Consider the following 19,528-nt stretch of genomic DNA (forward strand, 5'->3'; position numbering starts at 1 on the left):
GGTTTTCTAAAAAAAAAAGTCAAATGAAAAGAGCATGTTCAACATAAAACAAATATGTGAACACTTCAACACGTGGATGCATACAACTCCAGTTGAACCTGCTGCAGTTTCCCTCCCTCACCCCTCCCCCACCCCTCTGTTCGTGTGTATGTGTGTGTGTGTTAAGCACACATCCCCACAGCGCCTCATTCAACTCATGAACGCGCGGCATTTGCAAACACGTGCTAATGACGCAATCAATTGGAGACGCCTTTTCCCGCGAACTCATCTCTCCTGGGAGAGCAGGTAAATCAATTTATGTATTTAAATGCATAATTACTGCTTACACGACAAAACAATGCCTTTGTCAGATGTATGTTTAGTGCTTATATTCCTTTGTCGATTATATTTGTTGAAATGTATTTAATAGCAATGTTAGCTGTATACTGTTTAACACACTACATTTCTGTTGATCAAAATAGTGCTTGCGTGTGCTTGTGTGGTTGCCCCAAAAATAAAATCTTTATTTTTTGTTTAATATGGTGATTATTTTAAATTACTTTAAGTAAATAAGCCTTTTAATGATGTTAATTAGCTTGCCCAAACGCACAGAACATTATATATATATGTATATATATATATATATATATATATATATATATATATATATATATATATATATATATATATATATATAACGTCTTTATTATATCAAAGTATATATAATTTTGAGGTGTGTAAAGTTACAAAAACATATAAAATGGTTCATGTGGGTCTAGCCCTGTTTTCAGTCTAAATAACAATGTATTTATAGCTTTGTTTAACTAATTTAGGAAAATTAATCTTGGATGTGATTTACATCCTACCTATTCTGTTTTTAATTACATTATGATTTAATTTCTGATTTAAATTTTTAGATAGAAGTACATTACTAGATCTACTGTATGTGAAATCATTTAGGTTCAGCAGAACAATAGACAATATATAAAATGTATTATGCTATTATTATTATGTTATTTATTAGCATAATATAATTTATTATATTTATTTTTTCGTAAAGTCTTTATAGGAAACATGCCCTTTGTCTTCATGCTGGGATTAAGAAAAAACAGAAAGCGTAAAATACCTCAAGAGGATGCAGAACATTACATTTGTTGTAAAAGTGACAAACCTGCAAGTGCAATTCATCAACAATTACAAAGGTAAGTTATACTCACAAACACTCTATCTCTCTGATAATGAACATGTACAATATTGACATTATGGGAACTCAAAATACATTGAATAATTATTTATTATGTAAACTTTTACAGTTCTTTTTAGTAAAATCCATGTTGTGTTGCAGTGGTATTGTTAACAGTGCAACATTCTAAGAGACTTAATTGTTTTTCAATAATATTTTCAAGTTCATATGGCCTACTACAGGTTGATATATTAACTGAAACTGTTACTAAAATTTAAAACATTTATAGGTCAGTTGTACTGTACATTAACTCTGTGTAAGAAGGCTTCAATAGTAAACATTAGTTAATTAAAAGTATTGGTAAAGTTTAAAGGGCACCTATTGTAAAAAATCTTCTTTTCAAGCTGTTTGGACAGATCTGTGTGTTGGTATAGTGTATAGACCATCATACTGGGGTGATATGAACACACCCAGTCCTTTTTTTTCAATTTCACTACAAAAAAAAGGGTCGGCCAATTGGAGCTGTTTTGAAATCGATCGCACCATTACGTAGGTGTGCGATTCCCCCCGCCCACCGAATTGATTGACAGCTGCGCGTATTAACATATCCTGAGTTTGCCGTTTCCGCCATTATCAGCGTGAACGTCGAAGCGATGCCACCGAGAGAACACCCTTGTGCTATTTTAGGATGTAAGGCTCAGCACAAGAGCCTTCACCGTCTTCCTGCAAATGAGCAACAGAGGCTTAAGTGGCTGAGTTTTATCTTTGAAGACAAGGTGCCTGAAAATGTACCAAAACTGTTGTATGTTTGCGCTAACCACTTTAGCGTAGACTGCCTCGAGAACGCGGGACAATACAACTCCGGATTCGCGAGTAAATTGTTTTTGAAAACTGGATCAGTTCCTACAATACGTGATCCTGCCTCACTTCAAGTAAGTATTACATTTTATGTACTTCTAGCCTTAGCATTCTAATTATGATAAGCCGATGAATAGCATCTGCGGCTAAAGTAGCTTCGGATGTTTGTTTGCAAGTGTTTACCTCTTATTGTGCTTTTCAAAAACAGTCTAAATACTCGAAGCTGCAAATGGTAGTGTGTACATGAAGGGGGTTTAGCCATTAGAAACAGAAACCGTAGAAAAATAGCAACATTGTAAAAAGCAGTACCACTGGCTAACGTTACAGCTAAAGTTTGTTGTTGTTAAATGTTTGTTGTACTGTAATGGTAAGCCGAAATGAATAGCATCTAAAAGTTAAAAGCAGCCAAAGTTGCTTCGGATGTTTGTTTGCACGTGTTTACTGCTATTATGCTTTTCTAAAACAATCTAAATAATCGAAGCTATAAGTGGTAGTGTGTACAAGAAGGGCTTTTAGCCATTAGAAACAGAAACCGTAGAAAAATATAAACATTGTAATAAAGCAGTAACCAGTACTGGCTACAGCTAAAGTTTGTTGTTTATGTGGGATGTTTGTTGTAATGTGTATACTGTAATGTTAAGCAGAAATGAATAGCATCTGCGGCTAAAGCTACTTCGGATGTTTGCGCGTTTACAGCTATTGTGCTTTTCTAAAACAGTCTAAATACTCGAAGCTTTAATTGTTAATGTGTCCATAAAGGGGTTTTAGCCATCAGAAACAGAAACGGTAGAAAAAATTAAACATTGTAATAAAGCATTACCACTGACTAAGTTACAGCTAAAGTTTGTTTTGTATGTGGGATGTTTATTGTAATTTTTTCGCTGTACTTGCACGTGGTCTGCAGTTGTTTACAATAAGATCGGTATGTTTTAATCAAATAAAGGTCATTTTAAAAAAATTATGTTTTCTTACAAAGGCCACGACGTCGACAAAGAGCAACAAGGTGGATGTTTGTTGCCAGACAGAACCATTTCACACATCTTTACACAGTGTTGGTACCCAGTTGTCTTTTAGGACGCTTCAGGCTAAACGCAGGAGTACAAGTAAGTTAAAATTTCTCAGTTTATTTTAAGTTGCTGCATTAGAAACGTGTTTTATTATCTTCATAAACGTGCAATGAGATTAATCATAAAATTACACTATAGGTGTCCAGACAACAGTATCCAGTTTTGAACTGACTGTACCATCAGCATCCTCTACTGCGTTTATGACTTCGACACCCCTCAAACCTTCACTAAAAAGACCTCGTCTGGAGCTGGAGGAGGAGAAGGAGGAAGAAGAAGAAGCCGAAGAGACTTTGACAGAGTCAAAAATTATAGCCCAAGACTCGGATGTGAGATTTGACCCTGCAGAGGAATGCACATCTGCAACTGAACCAACAGACTTGTCGTGAGTTTATGCATTATGTAAATTATTTGAAAGATTGTGTATTGTCATCATAACATTCATCATCATTTTTTTTTTATTATGTACATGTGTATATTTATTTTTACAGAATCCAAGAATGCCCAGTTCATAACATTGCCAAGTTCATTGTCTATGAAACATGCCTCATGGAGCTCTTCAGTGACTGCCCAGTGTGTCAAAGGAGATGTGATGTAAAGTCACAAAGGCTTGGGACATTTCTGAGCGTACAGCAAGTCTGCCCACACTGCGAGTTTGTAAGAAAATGGAACAGTCAGCCAATTATTGGTAGTACTCCAGCTAGCAACCTGCATCTTTCTGCTGCAGTCTACTTGAGTGGTGCATAATTTTTTGTAGTTGAAAAGGTAATTATCTATCAAAATTTATCACATTTCTTTTAGAAACATAATATAAATTTTGTCACAGGGTGCATGCACATTGTACTAAAAATTCTCCTCTCTGTTGTCAGGTATTTGCTGCCATGAAACTACACATTTTTAAATATGATTCATTTCGTTGTCATGCAAGACTTTGCATTGAACCTGCTATTGTCCACAAGTGGAGAAATTGGCAGAGTGAAATGCTAGAACAGCTCAGTCGAAGAGAGAATGTGATTGTTGGAGGAGATAAGAGGGCTGACTCCCCAGGTATTTAGTCAAAAGATTTCATTTCTAATTCAATACAGTCTAATAAAAAAAATAAATATGAAATACATTACAATTATTCCAAAAATGTGTTTGAAATAATTATGTACGGTTTGTTCTTGAAGGTCACTCGGCCAAGTATGGGAGTTATACAATGATGGACCTTGCAACTAACACAGTGGTCGACCTACAGTTAGTCCAGGTAATACAGAAAACTGTTATGTGAACTAGCATAATTTTTTGGATGGAAAATGTGTGATTTTTTTTTTTATATATATTTTTTTTCCTTATTTAAAATTTTATAGAGTAATGAGGTGGGCGGCAGTTACCATATGGAAAAAGAAGGCCTAAAGAGAAGCCTAGACCTGTTGGATGCCCGCGGTGTTCGTCTGGAATGCATCATCACAGACCGACATCCTCAAATACAGAAATATCTCAGGGATCGAAATGTTACTCAGTTTTACGATGTGTGGCATATCGAGAAAGGTATGTAATGTAGCAGTTATTAATTTACTTAAGATTAAATTGCTATTTACAGTTCTTACATGTTTATTATTATTTTTGTGTTGATGTCTTTTTTTTCCTTTAATTTCCAGGAATTTCCAAAAAACTGGACAAGATATGCCAGATAAAGGGGTGTGAGAAGTTGCGTAAATGGTTGCGTAGCATCAAAAACCACATCTACTGGACTGCTGCATCATCCACAACAGGTCCTGAAAGAGTGGCAAAGTGGACCTCTATCTTAAACCATGTACATGAAGACCCCAATTTTCCGGCTTATCTGCATCCGCAACGGATAAGCAGAGACAAGAACAAATGGCTGTCGGCTGGTAAGTTGTATACAGACAAATAAAATATTCTTTGCGATTAAAACTAATGCAAAACAGAGCTTGTTTCTTTGTTCAGATTTGTTTTTGATTCAGACTCTAATACCTTAAATTTTTGCTTGTTTAGCAACGATGCCATTCTACAAGCTGGAGAAAGTTCTCGCTAACAAGAGAATATTGAAGGATGTGGCCAAGCTAAGTCCTCACCACCAGGCGTCAACTGTTGAAGCTTTCCACAGCGTCCTACTGCGGTTTGCACCCAAAAATGTGGTATTCCCATTTCTGGGGATGCTATGCAGGTAAAGCCAATGATCAGAAATTAATATTTACAATACCATACAGTCTTGTCATGGTACGTCATTTACATTTTTCTTTTTGTTAGGTTGTACTTGGCTGCACTGCATTACAATGAAAATGCCGGGCGTCCCCAGGCCACATCAGCAACTGGTAAACCTATTTACAAGCTTGCCTTTCCAAAGGCAAAGAAAGGAGAGTATAGGGTCCGAGAAGTGAAGACACAGCAAACTTTCGGTATGTATATAAATGTTTATAGTATTATTAATAATTCAATAAATAAAAAAAATAATTGCACTTTACATTCACAATGACAACTCACTACTCCAAAATACAAAATTAAGTTACTAAAGAGATAACTGTTATATTGCACAGGTTATGTAAAAGAGCTGCTGGACCTCATCTTCAACCAAGTGTTTGTGGACCCATCACCCTATGTTGATGAAGTGTTGGGAATTCACATACCACCTGCTCTATCATCAGCCTGCGATCTACCTGAGATGGAGGAGGCTATCTCCAGCAGGGTGACCCGCTTCAATCAATAGCTATCCTAAAACCCACATAGCTGCCCTGCTCTTCAGGAAACTGTCTCCGAATCTTCAGCACCACACAGGCAGGAATCACAACACGGACTCTCCGCCCGAGGAAACCCCAACACCAGCTTACAAAGCTCCGATAAGCCAAAAAGCGGCACTGTCCAACAGAGACATAATAATGAAACATTGTTTTAGAAATTGCACTACAATTTGAACTTGGGAGTTATCACATATACATTTTTATTTTTAATAAAATAACTAGCTTTAACAACATTTCAGAAGTAATATTTTGTTTATTCAACTGCCAATGTTTGATATGTTTATGTGTTTGTAGATATACTGTACTTTCTAATGTTCATGGACAATTGTATTTCATTCAACAAAGTGACAACTTGAAGTTTATATTTTATATTTGCACAAGGATACATTTTATATTTGCCATCACATTTTAATTTATACTTATATATAAAGTTTTTATATGACTAAGGAATTGAAGCATCTTTTCTGAAGTGTTGATGTTTCTATGCCATACTGATTTTTATATATTTTAAGAGTTTATATATTAATGTTTAGTGAAATTAAAATTATTTTTCAATAAAAAGTACATGCATTACTCAGCCTTTTATGAAGTCATTCAAATTGTCATCTCAGAAATAGCAGCAACAAAAAAGGTACGTATTTTATTTTTATTGACATTGAGGTAAAGTTGGTTTTTATATTCAGATATTCGGACATTCTCCTTAATAGTATCATTTCTGTAAAGTATTCTTTGCAAATTCAAAATAGGGAAATCGTATTAGCAGCAAATGACAAAGTACAACATTGTTTACAGTCAAGTAGATCGTGTTAATGTTGTTTACAAGTCATACTTGCATGCTAAATCCGATCGATTGTTTAAACTACCATGGTAAACAATACAGGGACTCCTGAATGTGCGGATATAAAACCAACTTTATCGCTATTGTATTGACTACACAGCGTTAATGTGCTTAAAAAGAAAGCGAGCATGCAGATCATGAACAAGGTAACCTGCTGTTCTTTCTATTTATTTAAACTCACTTTTGCACTCCACGAAGTCGCAGGGGACCATAGTCTGCTTTGTATATATTCGATGCATTTTGCAAGGAATAAATATTGAAGCAAACGGGATCCATTCCTGGATGCTCCGTCATGCACGAGGGTTGCAATTCCAGTTGATCCATTCGTCTTCTAACCTTATTACACGACACAGTTATGCTGTTTATTATCTCATTCGATGTCTTTAGAGCAGCAACGTAAACTGGAAATTTACCTGCGGTATCTCCCAGCAGCATACATTTTCAGCCTCAGTTGGCATTTTTTCACAATTGCCACACGAGCACCTGCCAATATTTGTCAACGTCAATATTCATGAATTACGAATAAATCATACCAATGCAAAATTTATCTTTGTAGATATCTTTATGTATTGTCTGTTTGACGTAACGCATGACGTTCGCGAACTTTATCAAACAAATCACGGATGGTGCATGCATAGTTACATAGCGGCTGAAAAAGTATACAACGACATAAAATATTTTGTATGTACCACTCTGACACATTCTGGCACATTCGGATTATAGATTCCTCAACAGTCGACTCTGCTTGATCTGTGTCCGAGTCTGTGTCAAATATGTATGAATTGTGTTCCTCTCACTCATGATGACTCTTACTGTCTGCCTCTGTGACGCGGTGCACAAAGCAGACGCGCTCTTGGCTCCGCCCCCTTGTTACGTTGGGCGGGCAGTCAAAACTCATTATAATGTTAAACAACACACCCCAAAACAGCAACCCGTGTACACGCCTCTAAATTTAGACTTTTTAACACAGCATAATAACAATATCTGAATTGCGTTTTGATCTGAACCTACATTGGCACACTCAGAAGAACCATAATATTACTATTAAATCTCAAAAAAGGGCTAAAATATGTGCCCTTTAATGTTAATCTTAGGTGATGATAATTTCTTAATGCTGATGTATGTGTTAAAATTATAGTAATCTGATTACAATCGTTTTACTAAAGTTAGTCGTTTTACTAAATGGGGATAATAACTAATAATATTCAGTTGTATTATTTTATCCTATATTAGCACAGTAACTGTAATGAATCTGGCTTTTTTCTCCCTGTTGACTTTAATCCATTAATTTTATTTTAAAGTGTTACCTGTTGTACTTTATCATACTTTTGCAATTAAATTGGGTTGAAACATTTATTAACTCTGAACATGTATATACAACAAAGCACTACATTAATTATTTTTGCTATTATAATTGTTAAAGTAACCAATGCCAACCATACACACACTTAAATTAGTTTTTAATGTATCTGTAATGTTGTAAAATATTTTACAGATTACCAGACTTTTAATTTTCAGCCAGGCACTCCAATGGCTTCCAATGACATCTTTCCATTTCAAAATTGTCACGTTTAAGATCTGATCTCTTTAAAAATCAGTAATCTTCACTACCTGTTATATTTATGATATGAAGTGGGTTTCAGATCGGACAAGAAGCACTGCATTAAAGTCCATTTCCCCCCGCCATGTCTTTAAAATATGACAGTTTTTTTACCCTGTATTTTGGTTGTTGCTAGATCAGATATGGTTGCAGCCGAAAGTTAACGAAAACTATTTATATTATTTCTTAAATTTCACATTTGTTGTATTTTATTAACGTCTATCCCCACCCCAACCCTAAATCCAACTGTCACAGTAACGTAAAAACAGTAGTTGTATTGAGTATTATTTATGCTGCTATTTATTAAAATACCCAATACATTTTATTTTTTAAAGCCTACCTTCACCCCAACCTTAAACCCAACCGTCACAGTACTGTAAAAATATTCATTATTGTTATACATTCATTCATTCATTTTCTTTTCAGCTTAGTCCTTTTATTAATCTGGGGTCGCCACAGCAGAATGAACCGCCAACTATTCCAGCATATGTTTTACACGGCGGATGCCCTTCCAGCTGCAACCCATCACTAAGAAACCCACACACATTCATTCACACTCATACACTTCAGACAATTTTTATCTTAGCCAGTTCACCTGTACCACATGTCTTTGGACTGTGGGGGAAACCGGAGCACCCCGAGGAAACCCACGCGAATACAGGGAGAACGTGCAAACTCCACACAGAAACACCAACTGACCCAGGCTTGAACTAGCGACCTTCTTGTTGTGAGGCGACAGCACTACCTACTGTGCCACTGCGTCGCCTATTATACAGTGTCATAAAAATGCTGCTATATGGATGTGCATAGCACATACCAGCCGGCCACGTATTCGATTTAGACTTTACCCAGTATTTTCAATGGAATTTCTGCGCTAGCCTTTTGCTATACTGACGGCGCTAGTGGTTATACCATCGTTCATCTAATTTTACGCTTGAACAACTAAATGAATGCTTTAGTCTGTTTAACTGAATGTATTGTAATAACATTACAACATTGATGATGTACAAACAACTTTGTGAAATTGAAAATATCCACATTAAGCTATCACCGGAAGTTTATCGTTGGCTTTAAAACTCTAGCTGTGCAGAGAGCCCATTGTGCATAAACAATTTTGTTCCAAATCCCCGTTAATATCTAATCTTTGTGCTAACAAACAATAGCGAACACAGTTGGGCAAGTTACTTCCAAAATGAAATGCATTACAGTATATATATATATATATATATATATATATATATATATATATATATATATATATATATATATTAAAAGTTACTGCCATTTCTTTTTTTGTAATTGGTTACATGACAATATTAATATCTCAGAAATGCATTACACTACTTTTGTATTACTTTTAGGTTACTTTAACCAAAATACCCACAGAAGTACGACTCTAATGAATTAAAGTATTAATTTTCAATAGTATGTCTATGTTTTCAAATACATTTAGCTATATATTGTAATTATTCAGAGAATTGTTTGTTTGCACAAGGAGTCTGACAACAGCCAGTGCTCCACACAGAGATCTGGTCATTTATTTGACATATTTTCTTTTAAATATATATTCATAGTGCTTCATCTTTTACACATTTATATATATGACTGTGTAACCTTAATCACTTCTGGGGATGGGGACTTTTTACAGTAAAAGGTAGCAATTTTATTTTATCCAATAAATGCATTGATAATATCCACAGATTTTTAAATAGTCAATCAAATGAACTTAAACTATTAAAATTGCAACAAACATTTGTTTTGGCCCAAACTACAAAAACAAACAAATTTAAAACTAGTTTAAACACACTGGTTTAATCATCTGTACATGTCATTATAACTATATTGTATAAATATTATTTCAAAGACCTACATCATGCTAACAATTAAAAGCTGAATGACATGACATAACAGGCGATTGCCCTCTGAGTGCACCTGAAAAGACATTAATGACACTTCTCATAAAGCTTGAGAAGCATACAGGACAAGTAGAACAATTAGTTCAAATAAAAACACAAAAGTCTGTAGAATTTAATGCAAACTCAAAAAATGCAATTATGAACCAATGATAATTAATTTTCAACAAACTGCAGCTAATGAACGTCTTTTGTTTAGGAGGATGAGTTTTCACCACTGAAGCTTTATTCAGAGGGGATTTTGTTCTTGAGTACAAGTTTGGGTGGTGAGTATGATTAGCCGAAAGGTTATTAAATATGTTTAGATGTGGTTAAATAAGTGAGCAAATAAGCAAACATAACACTGCCGTGCCCCTATGCCAGGGATCACCAAACTTGTTCTTGGAGGGCCGGTGTTCTGCTGATTTTAGCTCTAACCCTAATCAAACACACCTGAACAAGCTAAACAAGGTCTTACTAGGTATACTTGAAACACCCAGGCAGGTGTGTTAAGGCAAGTTGGAGCTAAACCCTGCAGGGCACTGGACCTCTAGAAATAAGATTGGTGACCCCTGGCCTATGCTATAGTATCATGATAGGTGATCTCAAAGGCGGATGACATGAAAATTGTGTATCACCCAACAATAATGTCCAAGCACTGCACAACTCTGAACAAGTTCGACCCACGCATGTGCAAGGCAGGCAATTCTGTAATCTATCAGCTTAAATATATCGGCCATATTTTGATATCAGACTGATGACCATAACATAAAAAAAAAGCATTTATCGGCTGATATTGATATGGCCGATAATATATTATGCGTCTCAAAATTTAAGTATTTCTGATTCTGATCATTCTGATTACAATCAGTTCCCATATTTGATTGCAATTTCATAAAAAATGTTCCTCACAGACATAAAAAATATTTTACAGGAATTGAGAAGTGAAATGTAAATTAACACTTCTAATCAAATCTGTAGTTTTTAGTGAAATAATTAGCAAGTTTTAAAATAGAATTAATTCTCGATACTATTGTTAACACCTCTTTGAAGATGGTCACAGAAAAAAAATAGTACATCTTAAATGTATAAACTTTAAAAATTGTTTGTATTTTATGCTTAGTGATTGTTTTATGTTTTACAGCATGGATGCATCGAAAGAAGATGGGTCTTAAGGGAGACTTGTAAATGATGACCACAAAGCTCCTAACTGCAAAATGAAAATCATATCTTTGCTGTGTGCAACATACTTCCAGGAGAAGATATAACCTACAATTATGGAGATTCTGGTTATGGTGAGTAGGGGTCAGTAGTATGAGTCTACAGAAATCAGTAGGTTCACTTACCAATTGTCTATATTATGAAACATAAAATTCAACCATAATTATACGGATGCTTTATTCTGTAATATTGACAGTCAAAATAGCAATACTGACTGACATGTATAAGTAGAAAGTCTGGTCAGAAGGAATATACAGGGTTTCCGCGGGGTCTTAAAAATTCTAAAATTAAAAAATCGAAATTTAAGGCCTTCAAAAGTCCTAAATTCACTGTTCTAAGTCTAAAATATTTTTGCACAGGTCTTATTTTTGCGATGTCCATGTAACGCTACATCTAAAACTCATTTAAATTCTTTTTTTGTTGTTGTTGCTAGGTTTTCAGGGTGTTGTAGCTCTTTATTTCACTAGTCCAATTGTAATTTGCGTTATTACAACTACAAATAAGACCGACATGCCCTATACCGACAATTGCCAATCAGCTTTCTGTTATTGAACTCAGTGCGCGCGGTAAATGTGATGTCATCACTGTGTTTATGGAGGTCTGCCAGCCGCGACATGATTTTGGCTGGCAGAGCTCACAAAATGTTTTTTCAGTTCGTGCGGTTCAAATTTGATTTGAATTGAATATGAAACACTTTGAAGAGATTTTGTCTGAAACAGGTATGACTGTACACATATAGGGCTGGACAATAATTCGATATCAATATATATCGCGATAGATTTTTTTCAATAACAGTGATGATTTTTAAACCCATTTCCGGTATTTCGATATACATTTGCATACGTCTGTTTTATTATATATAAGATCTTATACCTTGTATCATTTGTCACTGAATGACTTTTCGTGCTCAGAATGAGCGTGATGTCACTTGCGTGATGACGTACATCACAGACACGCTGCCACTGCCAGCGCTCAGAAGTTAGTTAAGCTGCTCCGTCGCAGAATGCTACAAAATGCTACAAAATGTGTGCCCTGAATACTGATGTGAATGAACAAGCTTCCACAACTAAGAATGCAGACAAATTAGTTGATGAGAGAGGAAAGACGAATGCAGTGGTGTGGAAGTGATTCAGCTTTTTAAGTTTCGATAAACGTTTAGTTTCGGTGCTCTGCAAAATGTGCGGTAGAGTGGTGCCGAGTCTGCCGACTAACAGCGGAAACACATCAAATCTGTTCCACCCGATAGAACATACTGAGAGTCAGAAGCAATGACAGAAGATGAGGCATCATTTAAGTTTAAGTCAACCTGTCGCCTCACCATCCACCTTCCCGACACAGATGGCTATGAGGCACCGTGTAGGATCTAAATAAAACTTTGCTTATCAACACGAGCATATAAATTACTCGCATATAAACCTATACTATGTTCAAAACATGTATGAAACTTGCGCATATATAAACTTGATGCATGCCCATTGATACACCCATTGATACACCCATTAGGGCTGGACAATGATTCGATATCAATATATATCGCTATAGAATTGTTTTCAGTAACGTGATATGAGTTTTAAACTCATTTCCGGTATTTCGATATAAATTTGCATATATATATATATATATATATATATATATATATATATATATATATATAAAATAATTATATTTTTAAGATCTTATAGATTGCATTAGGGATGTAACGGTATCAGAATTTCACGGTACGGTAATACCTCGGTATGAATGTCACGGTACGGTATTTATTGAATCATTTACAGGAAAAACAAAACTTATGAAAATACTCCAAAAAAGTGCCAAAAGTGTCAATGACATACAAATTAGCCATCTATCTGTAAGCTTTGAAACAGGAACTTCAATTTTAATAACAAAAAAATATTAAACCATGTAAAAAAATAAAGTTTAAATTTAGTATTGTTAAAAACTCATCACATTCAACATTTAATCACTCACTCACTCACTTAGATAGAGATGGGTTTTAAGGAAAATTATCTTATAACTATAATCTGGTAAAAGCTGGTATCTCTGGGTATTTACAATGTCCCCTGCAACAGAAAAAAACCCTCTCATTTGGGACTGAGGTTTCTGGGACAGAGATATGACTTGGCCCAGGTTGACAGCAGTGGGTAACGTTGTGCATTGTCTTTCCCCCACTTGAGAGGACAAGCCATGAGTGAGATAGAGGTCTCTTTGCGGTACAAGTCAATGTCTGCATCAATCTGAACAGTGTGCTGTTTCTGCAGTCCCCATACTATTAGTCGTATTCCCCAACTTGCAGGCACGTGCACACATAGGGCTCAACCTGTGCAGTGCACATGCCCTTTTTAGTCTTGGATAGAAAGTGCCCTTCCAAAATGATCAAAAGTGCCCCCACGACGTGACACACCCTACGTGCCGCTCTTCAGTAGGCGCGCGACAACACCGCTCTTGAGTATGCGCACTCAACCCCCCCTCCCCGCTTTACAGTACGCGCGCGACAACACAGCTGATCAGAACACGCGCGACAACACCGCTATTCAGTACGCGCGCGACAACACCGCTATTCAGTACGCGCGCGGCGACAACACCCGCTTTATGTTCGATCATTTCCAGCTCTTTTTCATCCTCGCTTCTAGCAGCACACTTCATTTCCGCATTACTGGATCTGTAGCGACAACAGACCGCAAAGAATGTTGGCAACCCCAGGGCTGATGGGAATTGTAGTTTCCACTACCTCCCGTTCGCTTCATTCGCCTGAGCAAATTTTCTCAGAAGACCTATAGTTTTATCGAGTCATGCGACTACGCTAATATCGGAAAAAATTTATATTGCGGTATGACGGTATTTACAATACCGTTACATCCCTAGATTGCATCATTTGTCACTGAGTGACGGTCAGTGCTCAGCCATCAGAAAGAGCATGATGTACGTCATCACGCATGTGACATCACAGACACGCTGCCATCGCTTAGCACAGCAGTTGGTTAGCTACGTCGCAGAAAGTTTGCCCTGAAGTGTGCCCTGAATACAGATGTGAATGAACAAGCTATATATATATATATATATATATTTATATATATTTGCACAGGGCTTGACATTAACTTTTTTGATCACCAGCCACTGTGGCTAGTAGATTTCCAACTTTACTAGCCACTCTGCATTTTCACTATCCACAATTTTGTTGTTGGAAAAATATATTTTATATGCATAAGTTTGACGTTGACATGCTAAAATTACTTGATTTAAATTTTGTGTTATGTCCACGTGTTCTCAATCATTTCACTTTTTGTGTGTCGAGTATGAGGTTGCTCAATGAGCATGAGCAAAGGAGTCATGGTTTCATAGTGTTTGCACGACTAGCATGACTTTTTTTAGAGCTCAAAATTAACGGTTTACCAAATTTATCTCTATAACCATACAAAACAATAATTATTTCTTAGACACAAATGTTTAATGTGTCAAAACAAGCAAAATATAGCTGTATACTATATACTTTTTATTTAATAAAACATTTCTTAAAAAAGAAAGAAAAGCAATTGACTTTTAAAAAAATAACTATTGTCATGTATCAAAAATATTTACAGTAATCTGTCGTGGCTAATGATCATCCTCTCATTTGGTATTCACTTGCTTTCTTCTGCTCACGTGATCACAATTATTTTACTTCTCGATTCTAAGATCACATTTGCACGCATATTGGGTCATCCTTATATTGTCGAACCCTGCTTTTAGGAAAACTACAAAATTGAAAAAAAATTATTTTCAACCAGGCAAAGTGGCTTGTGGGAGTGACTGTCTAACACGACAAAGCTGAAATCTACCTGAATTTGGCGTGTTGCCGGGTGTTAATGTAAAGCCCTGTGTGTGTGTGTGTGTGTGTGTGTATATATATATATTAGGGATGTAACGGTATTGTAAATACCGTCATACCGCAATATTAATTTTTTTCGATATTACCGAAGTCGCATGACTCGGTAAAACTATAGGTCTTCTGAGAAAATTTGCTCAGGCGAATGAAGCGAACGGGAGGTAGCGAAAACTACAATTCCCATCATCCCTTGCGGTCTGTTGTCGCTACAGATCCAGTAATGCGGAAATGGAGTGTGCTGCTAGAAGCGGGGATCAAAAAGAGCTGTAAAACTCTAAGGCCCCGTTTACACTAGTGCGTTTTAGTTTTAAAACGGCGTTGTAGAATGAAAACGATCCGCGTCCACACTCGCGTTTTACCCAGCGTTTCTGAACTGCTCTCCGTCCACACCAAAACGCTGAAAACGCACATCACGTGACCACAGACACTCTCGGTCAAGCGCTCCAGCATTCTACCCAGATGAGAGCTCTGCTTGTCGGACTGCTCATCACGCATCTCCCGCTGGATCTAATCTCACTATATTTGCTAAACGTGATATTTCATTCATGTTGTTGTCTTTATCTAACGACATAGGCCAATTCCCTGACTTTGGTCATTGGAATCTATTAAGTTACTTGTTCACGGGTAACATGTTTTGGTTAAGCGCAAAGATAAGTTAATGATTAATCCAGGTACATTGACTGATCGCTTGCCTTTATTTCCTACAATGTATAAACTTATTGTATGTTATACTTTTATAATTGTCGATTATTAAAACAGATATTCAGCAAAAGAGAGGGTGCGTTTGGTATTTTCACTGAAATTGAAAGGAGGTAGTTGTTATAGGCTCCGTTTTGTTATAAATATCCACACAGTGAAGATGACGCTCATATATGCAGCACGACGCCTCAACATTACTGCTGTCTGTTAAGTTGCTAATATTAAAAAGGAAATATGCAGTTCCTTAAATCATGTTTACATTTTATTGTTGAGAAAGTGAAACGTAGCCAAGGTGATGTGAATGAAGTTATAAAGTACACTGTTCCCTTTGAAGATTTACGCGTGTCCTCTGTATGTTTTCCATATCAAACTGAGAAGGGGGAGACTGCAGCCTTGATCAAACTTGCGAAGTCTTAACTTACAAGAAGATGATGCAGGACTGAACTGTGTGTGGGCTACTTAATATTGAGGAAAAGCCCCAATCAGATATGCGAACGTTTGCAGCCCCGCCTCCGTTTTCAGATGTCTCCGTCTTTCCCCATCCACACTGAGACGGAGCAGCAGCGTTTTAGAATGAAAACGGCATCTCCAGCGTTTTCGAAACGCTCCGTTTTCGGCGCTCGAGAAATAAGTCATATAAGTCATATCTCTCTTGTCCCAGAAACCTCAGTCCCAAATGAGAGGTTTTTTTTTTCTGTTGCAGGGGACATTGTAAATGCCCAGAGATACCAGCTTTTACCAGATTATAGTTATATGATAATTTTCCTTTAAACCCATCTCTATCTAAGTGAGTGAGTGATAACAATACTAAATTAAAAACTTTATTTTTTTTACATGGTTTAATATTTTTTTGTTATTAAAATTGAAGTTCCTGTTTCAAAGTTTACAGATAGATGGCTAATTTGTATGTCATTGACACTTTTGGCACTTTTTTGAAGTATTTTCATAAGTTTTGTTTTTTCCTGTAAATGATTCAATAAATACCGTACCGTGACATTGATACCGAGGTATTACCGTACCGTGAAATTCTGATACCGTTACATCCCTAATATATATATATATATATGTCTGTTTGTAAAGGCTAAATACAAAAAAGAGAGTGAACATTTGAAAAAGTTAACAAGTAAAATTTTTTTAAACCTTTTTATTAAAAGAAAAGTTATAAGAGCCTGGAGGTATTATAGACTTTGCAAATTCAGTTTGCAGATATTTGTAGGTACAGACATCTATTGTGTGCGTTCTTGGCAGTTTTTTTATGTCTTTTTAATATTGTCCATGTCGATATCGGAATTATATCATATCGGCCGAAATTAAGAAGTATATCGTGATATAAATTTTTGTCATATCATCCAGCCCTATACACACATCTTCTTTATGATCAGTCCATGCGTGATCATAGGGAGAAGTAGAACCAGATGACCAATACTTTTTGGCTAGAAATTGCAACAGCAGTGGGAAAGGACGACAGTTTTTGTAAAAGTTTGGAAAAACCTGAGGGATAAGTTTGTTTAAAAAAAGAGTCCATGCAAAAGTGTAGACCCAGTTGGTTTTAATATTACAGAATGTTTTTCCATCATGCATAGGTTTTACACTAATGTATAGACCTATATTACAATTTCGAATTTAAAACAATTTACAAGTTACAAACTAAAATTAAGTAACAAAATTTTGCCTAATTACCCTAACCTGCCAAGTTCACCTAATTAACCTAATTAGGCTTTTAAATGTCACTTTAAGGTGTATAGAAGTGTCTTCAAAAATATCTAGTCAAATATTATTTACGGTCATCATGGCAAACAGAAAATAAATCTGTTATTAGAGATGAGTTATTAAAACTATTATGTTTGAAATGTGTTGAAAAAAAAATCTGCTCTCCATTAAACGGGAATTGGGGAAAAATAAACAGGGGGGCTAATAATTCTGACTTCAACTGGAAAGGAATGTATGAATATATGTATCAGTTTACAGTATATTGATGCCCAATTTCTAGGCTTTATTGGTAATAACTAAACTAGCCAGAAAGTGATGTGTGAATTGTTGAGTGGGCAAAATAAAAAATAAAAAACCTCAATATTTTTAGTGAGTGTACTTGTTTTCTGTTTTTATTTCTGCCTTAATAAAAAATATAATTGTAGAGCAACCCAAGATCTGTTGCCATTAATATTTAACTTTAATGGGTAGAACTGTCTGAGATATGAAGAAAAGCATGTGATGCATCATTTAGATAAAAAATGTATTTAAAAAATCTTGAATGGTTATAAAAATCTTTATAATTAATTATAAAATAATTAAAAACGATTATCCTGAATGATATTAATGATATGACCTAGTTCCAGAAGCTTTTTACTTCTCTGTTTATTTGTCAGATTTTACTGTCGGTTTCTTCTTCTTCTGATCTCTTTATGTGTATGCGTGTTTTTGATATTGCGATATAGGTCCTAAATTTAATACTTAATGGTCTTAAAAAGGTCTTAATAAGTCTTAAATTTGACATTATGATATCTGCAGAAACCCTGAATATAGAAAAAGAAGAATATACTTGTTCTGTCTTGACAAATATTTCTGATTTCGATATTCTCTGTTTTTTTTCTGACATCCAGTCCCATAATGTTCTGTCTCCTCACCTGCTTTGGACAACGTGAAGATGAGTGATCCTCACAAACAAACTGAGCCACAACAGTCAGACAAAGCAAGAAGATCAGGGAATAAGACGGTAACCCTTTCATTCAGGCACCAGGTAGCCTATCTAGTGATATTTGCTGCTAAGTGAACAGGGCAGAGTAACCAGAACAAGGTAAGACAGACCCTTTGGCAGGTTTATTTAAAATGTAATCTTGTTCTAACTATATAACATCATACAATTGTGTCTTAAAGCAATTTATTTAAAGATGAAAGGATAGCTCAATTATGTATTTTCACATGCCAGATATTCTGGAGTTAATTCATACAGTATGACCAATAGTACACATACAGATTTTACTATAAAAGATTGGTTAATTACTGGCAAGTGATAGTTGGACTGCATAGTTAATCGTAAAAAGATGGCGATCTCGATTCGAACCCCTGAACGTCGATGCGTGAACGACATTTAAATGACCATATTGCAGTTTGGAGTTATGTTTACTACAAGATAGGGTTGTGCCGATTGACACTAGTGTTGTGTATCGATGATAGGGAGAGATATCACAGAGAGCTGAGGCCTGACTATTTTAAAGATGATGTTTGGTTCGTTTCACATTTATGTAGACCTATTACATGTGTTAAATTCATTTTTAAATAAAAGACTTATTATTAATATTATCTTGTTGTTGATGTTATTCTTATCAGAATTAATAATCAATTAACTGTAATTTGTCCAGCTTTAGCTGTGTCCGTCAGCATTGCCTAACCGAGACTTTCAGACTGCAGCAGCAATCATTTAAATTAAAAATTGCCTGCTCATAGGAAAAAAAATACAATGATTTTAAAATTGCAAGGCGAGTATTACCTATATTCACAATTTTTACCAAAATCAGCATGTCAAAAAGAATTTATTTCCCATTCTTTGCATATCAAGTTAATATGCAACTTCACTGTTACTTAAAAATAATA

At 35.6% G+C, this 19,528-nt stretch overlaps 1 protein-coding gene across 3 annotated transcripts; it reads left to right on the forward strand.

Annotated features, from left to right (window-relative positions):
- Positions 1-235: 235 nt before the first annotated feature.
- On the forward strand, positions 236-19,235 carry LOC108179108 (uncharacterized). 3 transcript variants are annotated; one of them, XM_073918813.1, is made up of 11 exons: positions 236-285; positions 1,040-3,123; positions 3,226-3,469; positions 3,576-3,849; positions 3,954-4,131; positions 4,254-4,330; positions 4,434-4,614; positions 4,725-4,958; positions 5,083-5,254; positions 5,338-5,486; positions 5,625-7,086. In XM_073918813.1, exons 5-11 carry the CDS (start codon positions 3,966-3,968, stop codon positions 5,792-5,794), a joined length of 1,149 nt encoding a protein of 382 aa, XP_073774914.1. In that variant the 5' UTR covers positions 236-285; positions 1,040-3,123; positions 3,226-3,469; positions 3,576-3,849; positions 3,954-3,965; the 3' UTR covers positions 5,795-7,086. The 3 variants fall into 3 exon arrangements, 2 of the variants coding, with proteins under 2 accessions (XP_073774914.1, XP_017214052.2); XM_017358563.4 differs by lacking the exon at positions 236-285 and having other exon boundaries at positions 1,792-2,094; positions 2,997-3,123; XR_001800694.4 differs by lacking the exons at positions 3,226-3,469; positions 3,576-3,849; positions 3,954-4,131; ... (4 more) ...; positions 5,338-5,486; positions 5,625-7,086 and adding exons at positions 10,376-10,442; positions 11,300-11,450; positions 18,538-19,235 and having other exon boundaries at positions 1,040-1,181.
- Positions 19,236-19,528: the final 293 nt, after the last annotated feature.

Source organism: Danio rerio, chromosome 12, assembly GCF_049306965.1.
Source record: "Danio rerio strain Tuebingen ecotype United States chromosome 12, GRCz12tu, whole genome shotgun sequence".
Taxonomy (NCBI): Eukaryota; Metazoa; Chordata; class Actinopteri; order Cypriniformes; family Danionidae; genus Danio; species Danio rerio.